The sequence below is a fragment of the Gavialis gangeticus genome, unplaced genomic scaffold (assembly GCF_001723915.1).
Source record: "Gavialis gangeticus isolate Ggan-Ray unplaced genomic scaffold, GavGan_comp1, whole genome shotgun sequence".
In the NCBI taxonomy this organism is placed as follows: Eukaryota; Metazoa; Chordata; order Crocodylia; family Gavialidae; genus Gavialis; species Gavialis gangeticus.
In genome coordinates, this window is record NW_017729009.1 from 15,245,696 (window position 1) to 15,257,813 (window position 12,118).

The following is a 12,118-nucleotide window of genomic DNA, read 5'->3' on the forward strand; positions in this document are numbered from 1 at the left end:
GGGGGGGGGGGGGGCCAAAAAGCTTCTTGAAGCAGGAGAAAATTTCTCTCTCTCAAAACCCCCCCCCCAAAAAAACCATGCCTTTTAATTTACTGAGAATTTTAATTAAGGTATTTTAAACACTTTTAACTCCTTTTGTAGTTTTCCTACCTAGTCAGGGATATATTTTCTCTCCTTCAATCAACTTGGGAACCAAAAATCAGTGTTCAGTATCCCAAAAGTTGTCACTAATCTATAGTACGACAAATCTTTCAAATAATAGAGTCCACTGCCTATGCAGCGACTACAAAAGCATATTTTACCCTTCTTTTGAAATGTTACCAAAAGTTGACTTATACTTTAAAATAAGAGAATGCCACTCATTCCTGTCCCTTAGTCCATTTTTTGTCATACAACCATGTAACTTCCATTGTGGGAGGGATACACTTTCAAACGGTAACAGACAGATCCAAATACTTTCATTCAAAAACTGCTTTTGCCCTATTTGTGTTTCAAAAATATGTTTAAATTATTCAATCATCCCTCCATAGATACTTTCTTCCTACAGTAGCTTTTGGTGTGCTTGGCATGATATCTACAAGCTGGGACATCCTATGCATTTACAAATGAACAGGCTAATGCCACAGAATTGAGCGTCCGCAGCATACTTAAACAGAAAGCAAAAAAATAAAAAGAGGCTGTTTGTGGGATAAGAGCTTTACTTCAACTCAAGTCACCAACAAGAACCAGGCTGGATAGAGGAGAAAATGGTCCAACCAAAATAATATGCAACTATCCTCTTGCCTCCACAAAAAAAGTTCAAAGTATAAATTTTTCCTGCTACAGCAACATCCCTCTCACCTGGTACAGGCTTGAAGCATGGTTAGCATTTATTACTGTTTCTTTTTAAATGTTTTTCCTGCCCAGGCAAGTGTATTAACATACACTAACAACTACTTTACATATAGTCAGTGTTTCATCAAGTTATAAAAGTGACAGTATTTAAAAGGTGCAAAGTTCAATAGTTTTAGACGTAAACACTAAACCACTAAGGTGAGAATTTAAAGTCTTTTCACTTCAAACAGAATCATCAAAATATGGGACTAGGTGCCACGGGACAAGGTGAACCTATGCTTTTCAAAGATGCATGGGAGTTTGGTCAATATTTTGCATATAGACTAATAATCCAAAAGAAGAATAGAAAAGCACAGGATTCACTTAAGATTTTCAGGAAAAAAAGGAGATGCTTGAGGATGGGGTGGGGAAGAGGAGAAGGGGAAGAAAAACAGAGAAGTTTCTCTGGGCTTTGATTTAAAACTGCCAAAAGGTACTTTTTATTCCATGAAGAGTGATATAATGCAATCTGGATTAAAATGTGCATCTTTTCATATACAAATAAAACAACTTTTTTTTTTTTTGCATAATGAAGATATTTCAAAACTTCTCACCTGTACATCATCTTTATAAATAAGGTAGTTTTTCAAAAACACATTATTGTAACATTTCTCCATTCTGGTGACTGCATTTCAATCTACGTATATTAAAACAGTATGCTAACAAATGGAAAAAAACATAAGCATTTAGCTTAAACTAGTTTCACTCATGAGACATTACAAAACTAGCTTAAAATGTGAATGAATCCCTTCACTGTTTTCACTGGTAGCCATGCCCAGCACTCCCTTGCTTGCAAAGAAAAGTGAAGGGGCTGCTAGTATTGAAAATATTAATCTTTTAGATTTAAGAGTTACACAAAATTTGACAGGAAGTAATTTCTGAGCTGCTCATATAGATTAGTTATGCCTTATGAAAAGCAGAAGCTTAATGCTCTCATAAGCAGAAGTGAATATTATTTTACCTCTAGGCACAGTACCATCAACTAGTCTGGTTGTCCAAGAGACTTCAAGGTCAACACAAACTCTGATTTCTGACAGCGGGATACAGTTGGCATGAATGTATTTCAGAGTTGAACTTTTATTGCCTTGACCTTTTTCATTGGAAAAAAGATGAACAAACTATGACTAAAATGTAACAAATATCCAGTTTCTCATCTTCAGGTCCATAATTTCAGATGAAAAAAAAAGTACCACCTTTTCTTGGGGTTTTGTTTTTTTAATGTTTCTTCTAGCTGGCAGATACAGTTCAAAACCTTGTCTTTGGATGAAGTCACAGGTATGAATCCTCAAATGCATCTGGAAGGCATCGACCACACTGATTCTTCTCATGAATACTTGGAGTTGCTTGTTGCTTAACATCAGCAGTCTGTGAATTACTGTAAACTTAGCAGCAATGTAGCCACTCTCCAGTTTCTACTGGTTACTAAATTAAAAGCTTTCATAAAAGAACCAGCAATTACTAAAGCTGGTTTCATCACTAAGCCTAATTTTTCAACGCCCCGATCTCAGAAATGCACCACTTTGAAAATAAACTCCATAAATTTATAGATACAATAAACTGACTTCAGCCAGTTCCAATATTATATGGCTTTGACAGTCGATGCAAACGAAAATAAATCCACTCTTACTGACTGCACGTGCTTACAGAGGATTTAAAATATTTCTAATAGGTATAGTTATGCCACATCGCTTTAAAAATGTTTTTTCCACAACGTTCAACCAGATGTGACCCAATAATGCTTCAGAACATGCAAACAAAACCAAACAGAACCCCCAAACAAACATGACCACTCTAGATATAATTATATACTAAGTGCTTCAAAGAAAAACTTAAGTCTAGAAGCATATATAGTGCTAAAGCTGCCAAAAGTAGTGGAGAACTAAGCCTCCAAGTGGCAGCAAGCAATACCAAATATCTTATGCTGTATCCACTTTGACATTTCTACAAATGTCTATGAAACTGTTTTTATTTTAAAGAGTAACATCTGACTTCAGATAAGCAAAATTTTTAATGCACCCTTCCTATCTCCAAGCCTATGTTTCTGCAATCTTATTACAGATCTATAGTTTAAATGTTCACAGTGTCCAAAGGCTGAAAAATTCAGAGCAACCGACTTACTGCGGTTTGAGAAGCTAATATTTCATGTTTTATATTTTTTCAAGTCTTTCATTCATTGAGCTGTATTGAGAAAGAGACCAGGAACTGTACTTGTTCTTAGCCCGATGGGCTGGAGACCAAAAGCTCTGACCTCTGAAGCACGAACATACTAGATGAGTATTTCACGTACACTTCTTTGCAGGGAATATTGCCTGTGGCAGTTTTGATAATGTTTGTACTGTACAGATTAGTCACCATTGTTCCAAGTTCTGAATGTATACTCTCTCTCACTGTACTAAATAACAAGGATCGCTCTGCTATTTTATTAAATTGTATCATTAAAAAGGGTGCTGTGAGCATTAATGGCTACAGCCATTTCTGACAAAACCAAACTAAAACACAACACAACGCAAGGACAAAAACCAAAACCCACATCCCCTTAAAAATTAGTGAACACATGATGATTTAAGTGCAGCTTTATGGAGGGAACATAACAGCATTTAAATATTTGGCAGTCAAAAATTAATGACAATTAAATCCTTGATTGGTAAACGATACAATTTTCATTAAAACTTACTTTAGAAAAGCTGGTTTTGGCTACTAACAAAACCAGATTAACTGGCTTAGAGTGAATTCTAAGAATTAGATGTCCAGATGAGATGGAGTGATAGGTTCAGAATTTTCAGTATATATCTGGACAGTCTGAGAAATTTCTATCGAAGTAGCCACCTGAATACAACCAGTCTGAAGTCCCTGTGTATGGGTTAGTGCCTTGTTGAAACCATCTGTAAAAAGTAAAGAAAGTAATTAAAAAAGAGAAAAATGAGAGATTTTTTTTTGCTTTTACAAAGAAATGCAACAGGATACCTACATTCCTCAGCCCTGAAATATCATTTCCCATTAGGTACTTTAGAAAAATGAAAACATTACATTCTGAAAGAAATATTTACCAAAGCCCTTACACTTCAGTAGCCCTGTGTACTAAAAATAAAGTATAATATGGATTTCATCACTCCCAATGGCATTCAGATAGAAAACCCAAGCAATATTTTTATGTTTTAATTTTAAATTATCAAATCAGTTTTTCACAAAAAAACCATTCCCCTTAGTTTCTAGCAGTGTCCAAATGCAGAAGAAATGGATGTGCTATGTTTGCACATGAACAGATGCTCACATTCAGGCTGCTGACTGACATACACCGTTGAAATTAATGACATACATCCTGGAAGAGGGTTTCAAAGGCACGCATGGGATAGAGATAATTTCCACTGAACCTCTAGAGCAGTTTAGTTTCTAACTGTTCTTATACCTTTAAAGAACTGACTCCTCTCGCTTCAAAGATTTGCTTTTTAAAAAGCCACAAAAAAAAAAACCTCCTGGGTACAAAAACAGCCTCGTTTCTTCTGCCGATGTGCCCCTTGCATAACAGTATCAGGAATCTGAGCACAAGTAAACAGCAGAAGGCCTGTAAGCAGTTTCGAGAGCCTTCTGTAATTTGATTCTTCAATTTCAAATGCTTACTGTAATTTGACAAGTACTTTTAAAGAAGAAAAAACCTGCTGCTAAGTATTAACAGTTAAGGCAGACGATTTTCAAATCTGAAATATAGCGTCTTTCCATAAATGAGGCCTAACCACTGCTTACAGCTGGGATAGTGTCCATGAAGCCTTTCAGTGCTTACATCTGCCCCTGCATGCTAAAGCTAAACCTGCTGTCAAAAGTAATCAAATTCCGTAAGCACACTCTTAACCTTAATTAGCTTTTCTTCCCCTTTCAGAATCATCTAAAACTCCTGGCTTGTTCGCTCTCATTACATATTTCCCAGCCATTTTTAACAATCAAGAGTGAACTGAAGGGACTATGCACGGCAGAAACATCTCAGGTTTGGGGAGTGATTCTTTTCCCAAAGTTGCCGCCGTGAAGCCCTGCAGCAAGTCACTTCACCTCTTTAGGTCTCGCTGCCCCATTAATAACATTGTTAAAGGGAGACTACCCACCTGTGTAAACAAAAAGGTGTCTAGACTAGGAAAGTGCCTGTGCTGGGGTGGGCTATGCCTGTGGCACAGGGGGCTGCCATCCCTGCTCAGTTATCTAACCCAGCAAAGGAGCCAGCTGCCAGTCAAGGTCACAGCTCAGTGAAAAGGACAGCTGCAGGAGGGAAGCTCCCATGACTGGCCCCAGAACAGTGGGGCATGCAGAATGAAAACCCTCCAGGCTTTGGGCACATGGGCTCAGTAGGAGAACATCGCTGTGTTTAAATTAATTTGAATGAATAAAATGTGTTTTAAGGAGGGAGCCTCAAAGAGACTGGGTGGTGGTGGGCCATCCTCGGCAAAAGCACCTAGCAGCTGTAACACCTGAAAAGTATTATTACTATTTCTGAGACGGTTAAATCACAGGAGTTAGCCATGTGGCTTACATGCCCTTTGTAGTGATCTGCTTCCCGCTGGCATGGAGATGGCCGAATTTCACTAATGCTGTAAGCACTACACAGTAAAGCTTGCACTGAGGGCCACCATCCACAGCTGTCTGCATCTCTTAAAATAACTTGAGGATACCCCCATGTTTTATGTTTTATTCAATGTAATCTGTATTAAGCAATTCCCTTGGCATCTTATGACAAGTTTGAGCATGAATTCTATTTACAGAAAGATGGTTCTTTTGGAAATGAAGTCTAAAATTTTGGTTTGTGCTACATTATTTAAACATCCTTTTTAGCAGATTCTGCACATTGTGTTGCCAGGCAAAGACAGAACGTGTAGTTTTATATACAACTGAACGATTTCAAGTATTAACCCCATGCCATCTTTCTTTCCCTTCCTCTCAGTGTTACCTCGTCTGCCATTCTGCTTCATCTTTTGCACGCTCCTTGCGAGCAGCTCTTTGTTTCTCTTCTAATCTCTCCTTCTCCTTACTGGCCAGATCTAGCAGAAATTTAAAAACGGATTGGTTACGTTGCAAAATATACACAGAAGAAACATGGGAGGGAAATACAATCCAAATGCCTTAAAGCAAGGAAAAGCATTTGTGGTACATGTTCTTGTTAAAGTACAAAAACACCAAAGTGTTCTCCTCGGACCCCATCTAAGCAGTATGTGTAGAAAAAACGTACTGAGAAATGGGGTACAAAGAAAAAAGAATTAAGCACAGACCCTCCAAAAATAGCACATACCCAGGTCACCATTTTCCATGCTCCTGATATCTGGACGCAGCCGACAGTCAGTGGGAGCTAATATTGCTTCCATACCCTTTTCCAGCTCATTGAGACTTACAGCAAAACTGGTGAAATTGTACATCTTCAGAAAGAGTAAAGATAAAATCACGTTATTAAAGTAATGACATTTTGATTCCTAACACTAAGCTGTTACCACAGAATTTTCAAAAGTAATCCTTACACTAAATTTATTCCCGCTGAGGACAGCAAAAGCAATGTTAGCCCAATTGCAAAGGGCTTTTGAAAATTCCCACCTTTCATTTTTAAACTGTGCTGCACATATCAGCAAGGGAAAGCACTGTGATGATTTACATGTCCTCACTTCAGAGGTTGCAGAAAACTTGTTGCTCATGATGGGTTCTCTCCAATTCTTAGACTCTTACATATTCACATTTTTAGTTTTCCAGATTATTTGGAAATGAACATAAAAATAAAATGCCCTTTAAGAAAACTTGCCTACCATTTTCTTGATTTAAAGGATGATATTTTGGGCTCTTCTGAGCCTGCCTATAAAGACGCAATGATCTACAGGGTTTCCTTTGAACGTTCTAGTAATACCCACAGAATATTTTGACAGATTGAAGGCATTACCTGCGATGAGTTCGGAGGTCTAGAATTTATCCTCCACAGTAACTTACTGCCTGGCATAACCTGTACCGTCTCTTGGATCTCTGGCATATCATCAGCCTCATCATTTTCAGATTTAATAGCATCTTCACTCTAAAACAAAAATATAATACTTGGAAGTGGAATCAAAGAAAATTAGGGACAGGTCTTCTACCCAACGATCTAGAGTGATCACTGAAGATTTCATCAAATTCTAGTTCTTATATACTCTGAATCCACCTGCATCTCTGCTCCGATTCCACTTTCTTCCCACTTACGTCTTCCTCCTCCTATTTATTGTTCCTTTCCTCTCCTCCTAGTCTCAGCTTCACGCCTTCTTCAGTGTTACCCAATGTGTTTGGAATAACCTCCCACTTCCTACGTGCCAAAAGCACAATTTGTCAAACAAAAATCCATGTCTTCGAAAAATCTTTGCTCGTTTTCCTCACCCTCCCTTTTCCAGACTCATCACCTGTTCCTCCTGACTCAGATTATTAGATCTTTGGGGGTGGCAGTACATCTTACATTATTATATACAGCAATACACTCATTGGCAGCACAAGGTAGCCAATTAGTTATGACATTTGCATGCTTTAGAACTTATGCAGTTGCATCTGAGACTGAAGGTACAATAGCAAGCTGATATAATAATATAAATCACTATATTTATACATGAATGCATCAATGGGTTTAACTTTCTACAACACCAACTATAACAACATTAATTCATCCCATCACCCAGAATCCTCCACAGTACCCAGTGCTTCTACAGAAGCTGACCAAACACATGGTTTCAGGATTCCGAACACAAGAAGCTCTGCCTTTTTCCTTTTCAATTAATTTAATCTAAAACAAGCTGCCATTCTATATCAGATTCTTCCTTCACCTCTTTACCAAATAGATGGCAGTATATATTCTGTAATGCTCTGAAATAGTCACCTCTTCCAGGCTCCTGATTAACATTTCTACTCTGAATCATGCAATTATGGCAGTAACTACAGGACTATAATTAGCTATCCCATTTGCCTACATAGCTACTATCTACAATAAAAATCCGAATGGGGCTAAAAGATAATGGAACAGGCCAGTTACAAAACAGTTTTCTTTCAGCAGAGTTATGAAAGGATATTTTAGATGTTTTAAGAAAAACCTCTGACAGCACCCGTCAAAACTATATTGGACAAGTAAAAAAGAAGCCTGGCCACATGAACTGCAAAATATAGCCAGGAAAAGTAAGGGCGGGGGGAGACGGACGACTTCAGGGGTATAGGTTGTAGCCATGTTGGTCTAAGGACATAGGCAGAAAAGTTCTTTGGGTAAATGTGATATCTTTTATCAGACCAACTCAAATAGTTGGAAAAATTCTTCTTTGCAAGCTTTTGGGTATAGATACCCTTTGTCAGGCTGAGGAAGCACCTGCAGTTGGTGTGTGCTCTTCCTGGATGGAATGAATAGTAAAGAAGCCAGGGGCTGGTATGCACGCAAGGAAGGCAATCAGTGAAGATGTAAATTGAGAAGTCAGTGGGTAACAGACATGTTGCAAGGGGTGGGGGGCAAAAGAATGTAGCTGGTAATGAATGTACCTCTCCACTACTTACCAGCTACGTTCATTCCCTGCCCTCCACCCACCCACCCCACCAATTCCTCAATTTATATCTTCACTGACTGCCTTACTTGCATGCATACCAGCCCTTGGCTTCTTTACTCTTCATTCCATCCAGGAAGTGCACACACCAGCTGCAGGTGCTTCCTCAGCCTGACGAATGGTAGTTATACCCAAAAGCTTGCAAAGAAGAATTTTTTCCAACTATTTGAGTTGGTCTAATAAAAAAAAGAGATTTACCCAAAGAACCTTGTCTGGAAAAAAAAAACCTCACACCTTTGTTCAAGAGTAAACCCAGGCTATCAATTCTGAAACCATTAAAAATACAGTGTGCTGAATGTGCTGCTGTTTGCTGGACCAACCACAGCAGGTAGCCTGCTAGTTTCCCAGCATAAGGCATGAAACCCAGGAGTGAGGATCTATAAAGTAACCTTGTGGATGCAGCACTAGATGGAGTTTGCCAAGAATTGGGTATTTCAGTCTTTTAAAAACAGGATAAAAACAAACACCACCACAAAGGAGAAAACAATCTCTCTATCTTCTCTTTAGTCTGTGTCCCCACCCTCCGCCCCCCATTTTCCTTTGCATAAGGTGTTGTCTAAGTACTAGCAATCAGTGCCCTTTCCCATCAGACAGGCTTCAACTGCTGATTAAAATCAGTATTAAAACATCCAAGTCCCTTTCACCATGAAAGAGAGGCAGTTCCATGTTGTCAGAGGCAGTTCAATCATTTTAGTGTCAAAAGCACTATGAAAGTGCTAACACAAAAGGAAATGAAAAAGTCATTTTACAATCCTTACAGATAGCTCTTTCACTATAGCTCAATGTATTATACTCAGAACATATCTGAGGAAATAAGTGGGCACAATAAAAAAGGTACAATAACTTTTCAGTGTTTACAAAATACAATAAGTTTCCAGTGTCTTTCAAAACTATAGAAGTCTCACAAGCCAGTGACAAGTGTTTGAAGCCAAGCAGTGTTCTTGTCATACAATGTGCACAAAATTCACATCCTCAGAACAAAGACAGAAGAAAATTGAAGGGGGAGAAAGTATACTTCTTCACAAACCTGAACACAAGCTACAAATGCAGTGTATTCAACATGATATACAGATACAAATATTATTTGTACTGAGCTGAACTTTACAAATCACAGATCACGTTGGCCACTCCTTGTCTACCTGTCACTAGCCACCTCCAGAGTAGGACCACAGGGCTAAGCTACCCAGGATTTCAGCTGAAGAAGCCAAGAGGATTTCACCTTAAGACTCCATAAAAAAAAAAAAAAATTAAATTGCAATTTCCAAAAAAGCAGCTCTAAATGTAGTGATATTCTTAGCCATGGTGTCAATATACACCACAAAAATAAGAAACTATGTCCATCTTAGATTGGTAAAATGTTCATCTTATCTGTCCTGTTAGATTGATATTATCCATTTGATGTACTGGGAAATTGTTTTCCTATGGTTAATGTTCCCATTTTAAATCAAGTTCAAGCTTATTTTTCTATAGCAGTGGTGCTCATGCTCCAGCCTGTGAAGCCACATTGTCCAGCCCCTAGGTCTTCTAACCAGTCCAAAAATTTGGCTGCAGGAGAGCATTACAAATCTGGCAGTGTTCATTGCAGCTCCCCTCCTGACATACTTCTGAATGCGTGATGAGTCCTGCAGGCTGGATGACGTGGCCCCGTGTGCTTGACTGGCAGCACACAGTGCAGTTGGATCCAGCACACAGGGTTGAGCTGGCATGGGACACTGGGCTGTGCATGAAATCAGTACGCGGGTCTGGGCCCACACATCAATTCTGCACTGGATCAGGCCAGTAAACTAATAATACCTTATCATTCCTCCAGCCCACAGGACAGAAGCTTGAGTACCACTGATGTACATTCCTCATTCGAAACCACCCTTAAGAATACTTTCCATTTCAACATCTGCTTGTTGTTGGAGAACTCCCAGAACTAAATATAGATTCAGTAGGAAAGACCAGGGAGTTGATTTTCTACAGGTGCACTGATGCATTGGTCTGATGTTGGATTGGTACTGATACAAAGAAAATTGGCTGCATCGGAAATCGGCCCCATGCAGCCAAAAATTTGGCCAGTAAGTGCTAGGGCTGTGTGAAACAGCACCGTTTTGCTTTGACTTTTGTTTCGAAGGGACAATGTTTCATTTCAGCATTTCGAAGCACTGTTCCATTTTGTTTCATCGAGACTGTTTTGCTGTTTCGACATTTCACCCATAAGCTATAATGGGGAATCATGAAAATGCCTGTACCTTTGTCATTTCTTGCCTGATTCGGATGAACATTGTAGGGATGGTAGCCCCTTCTGAGGGCATGAAGCCTGCCAAGTTTCAAGGAGATAAGTGCAGGGGTTTATGGGAAACTGCACCTCAAACTGTTCAATGCAAAACTTGTATCACCTGCCAGCAGCAGCAGCCTGCTGTCATCGTGCATGCAGATCCGGGGGCTCGCACCCCCCAGGAGGAATCTGGCACAGCCCTGCAGCCCTCCTGGGGGGTACACACCCCCAGATCTGCACGCAGGATGACAGCATACTGCTGCTGCCGCCAGCTGGGGCCAATGGCAGCACCAGTCTTCACGGCACTTGGCATGTGCTGCGCCCAGCGCTAGTCCCAGGCAGCAGTGGCATCCTGCTGTCATCCCACATCATCCGGGGGCCCACACCCCCTGGGAAGAGCTGGGGGAAAGATGGGGGAGCTAAGGAATCCAACCAGGAACTGAGGGAATGCTGAAGGACCTAAACATTCCCCCAGCTCCCGGTTCCATTCCCCAGCACTTCCCAGGGGCGTGGACCCCCGGATTGGCGTGGTGGGTTTCAGCAGGCTGCTGCTGCAGTTTCAGGAGCAGCCTGCTGAAACCCAGCACACAGACTGGGGGGCTGTGGCCCCCTGGAAGAGCTGGGGGAAGCAATCAGGAAGATAGATGTCAATAATCAGAGCCGTGCTTCCCCCCCTCTGCCCTCTCACTCTCCTTAGTTTCTGTTTAGCTGCAGCAAGTCCGGCTTTGAAACACTGAGTGCCCTCATTTCGTTTCAAAGCCTTTTGTTTCGTTTTTATTTTGCTGTTTCAAGATCAAAACACTTCAAAACATACATCTGTCAAAATTTCGCAGTCCTAATAAATGCTCGTGGATACCTGCAGCCACAGTGCAGCATGCAGACAGCAAGGAGCACAGCCCGGCAGCTTGGAGAGCTGCGTTCAGCTGGTAAGTCCATTGTGGTGGAAGGGGAGAGAAAGGATGCGAGGAGCGGGGGTTGTGGTGAGGGAGGGAGTGGGGCAGGGGCTGAGCAGGCACTGCCCAGCCGGGGTGGGGCAGGGCATGGGATGGAGCCCCTCATCTGGGGAGTGCAGGGGGGTGGGGATGGTGTGTGTCCCTGGATCTGCGTGGGGCAGGGGGGTGGGCTGCGAGCTGGAACCAGAGCTGCACCGGGGTCTTCTCAGCAGGGGTTGGGCTTGAGGCAGGTGACAGCGGTGCTGGAAGGCAGGCTACAGGGGGGGCCGCAGCTGCCCAAAACTTTATCATACCCCCTCCGCCACCACCACCCCTACTCCCAACCAACCTTCCCAGCATTGCTGCCCACCCGGTGCAGCCCCAGCTCAACCCCCGCCTCCAGCCATGCACTGGGAAGAGCTGAGGCTGTGCTGGGTGGGAGGTGGTGGCATTGGGAGAGGGGTTATGGGGGGGGAGGCCTACAGAGAAAC

The 12,118-nt window shown here is 41.3% G+C and overlaps 1 protein-coding gene across 3 annotated transcripts in view; it reads right to left on the reverse strand.

The window, feature by feature from the left end:
- Window positions 1–672: 672 nt before the first annotated feature.
- OSBPL2 (oxysterol binding protein like 2) overlaps window positions 673–12,118 on the reverse strand; it is a 68,467-nt gene continuing 57,021 nt past the window's right edge. For all 3 annotated transcript variants that reach the window (XM_019510151.1, XM_019510152.1, XM_019510150.1), the window contains 4 exons: window positions 6,776–6,904; window positions 6,143–6,266; window positions 5,804–5,894; window positions 673–3,755 (listed from right to left, as the gene is read on the reverse strand). In XM_019510151.1, coding sequence (XP_019365696.1) covers window positions 3,653–3,755; window positions 5,804–5,894; window positions 6,143–6,266; window positions 6,776–6,904 — 447 coding nt within the window. In that variant the 3' untranslated portion in view covers window positions 673–3,652. The remainder of the gene's footprint in view (window positions 3,756–5,803; window positions 5,895–6,142; window positions 6,267–6,775; window positions 6,905–12,118) is intronic.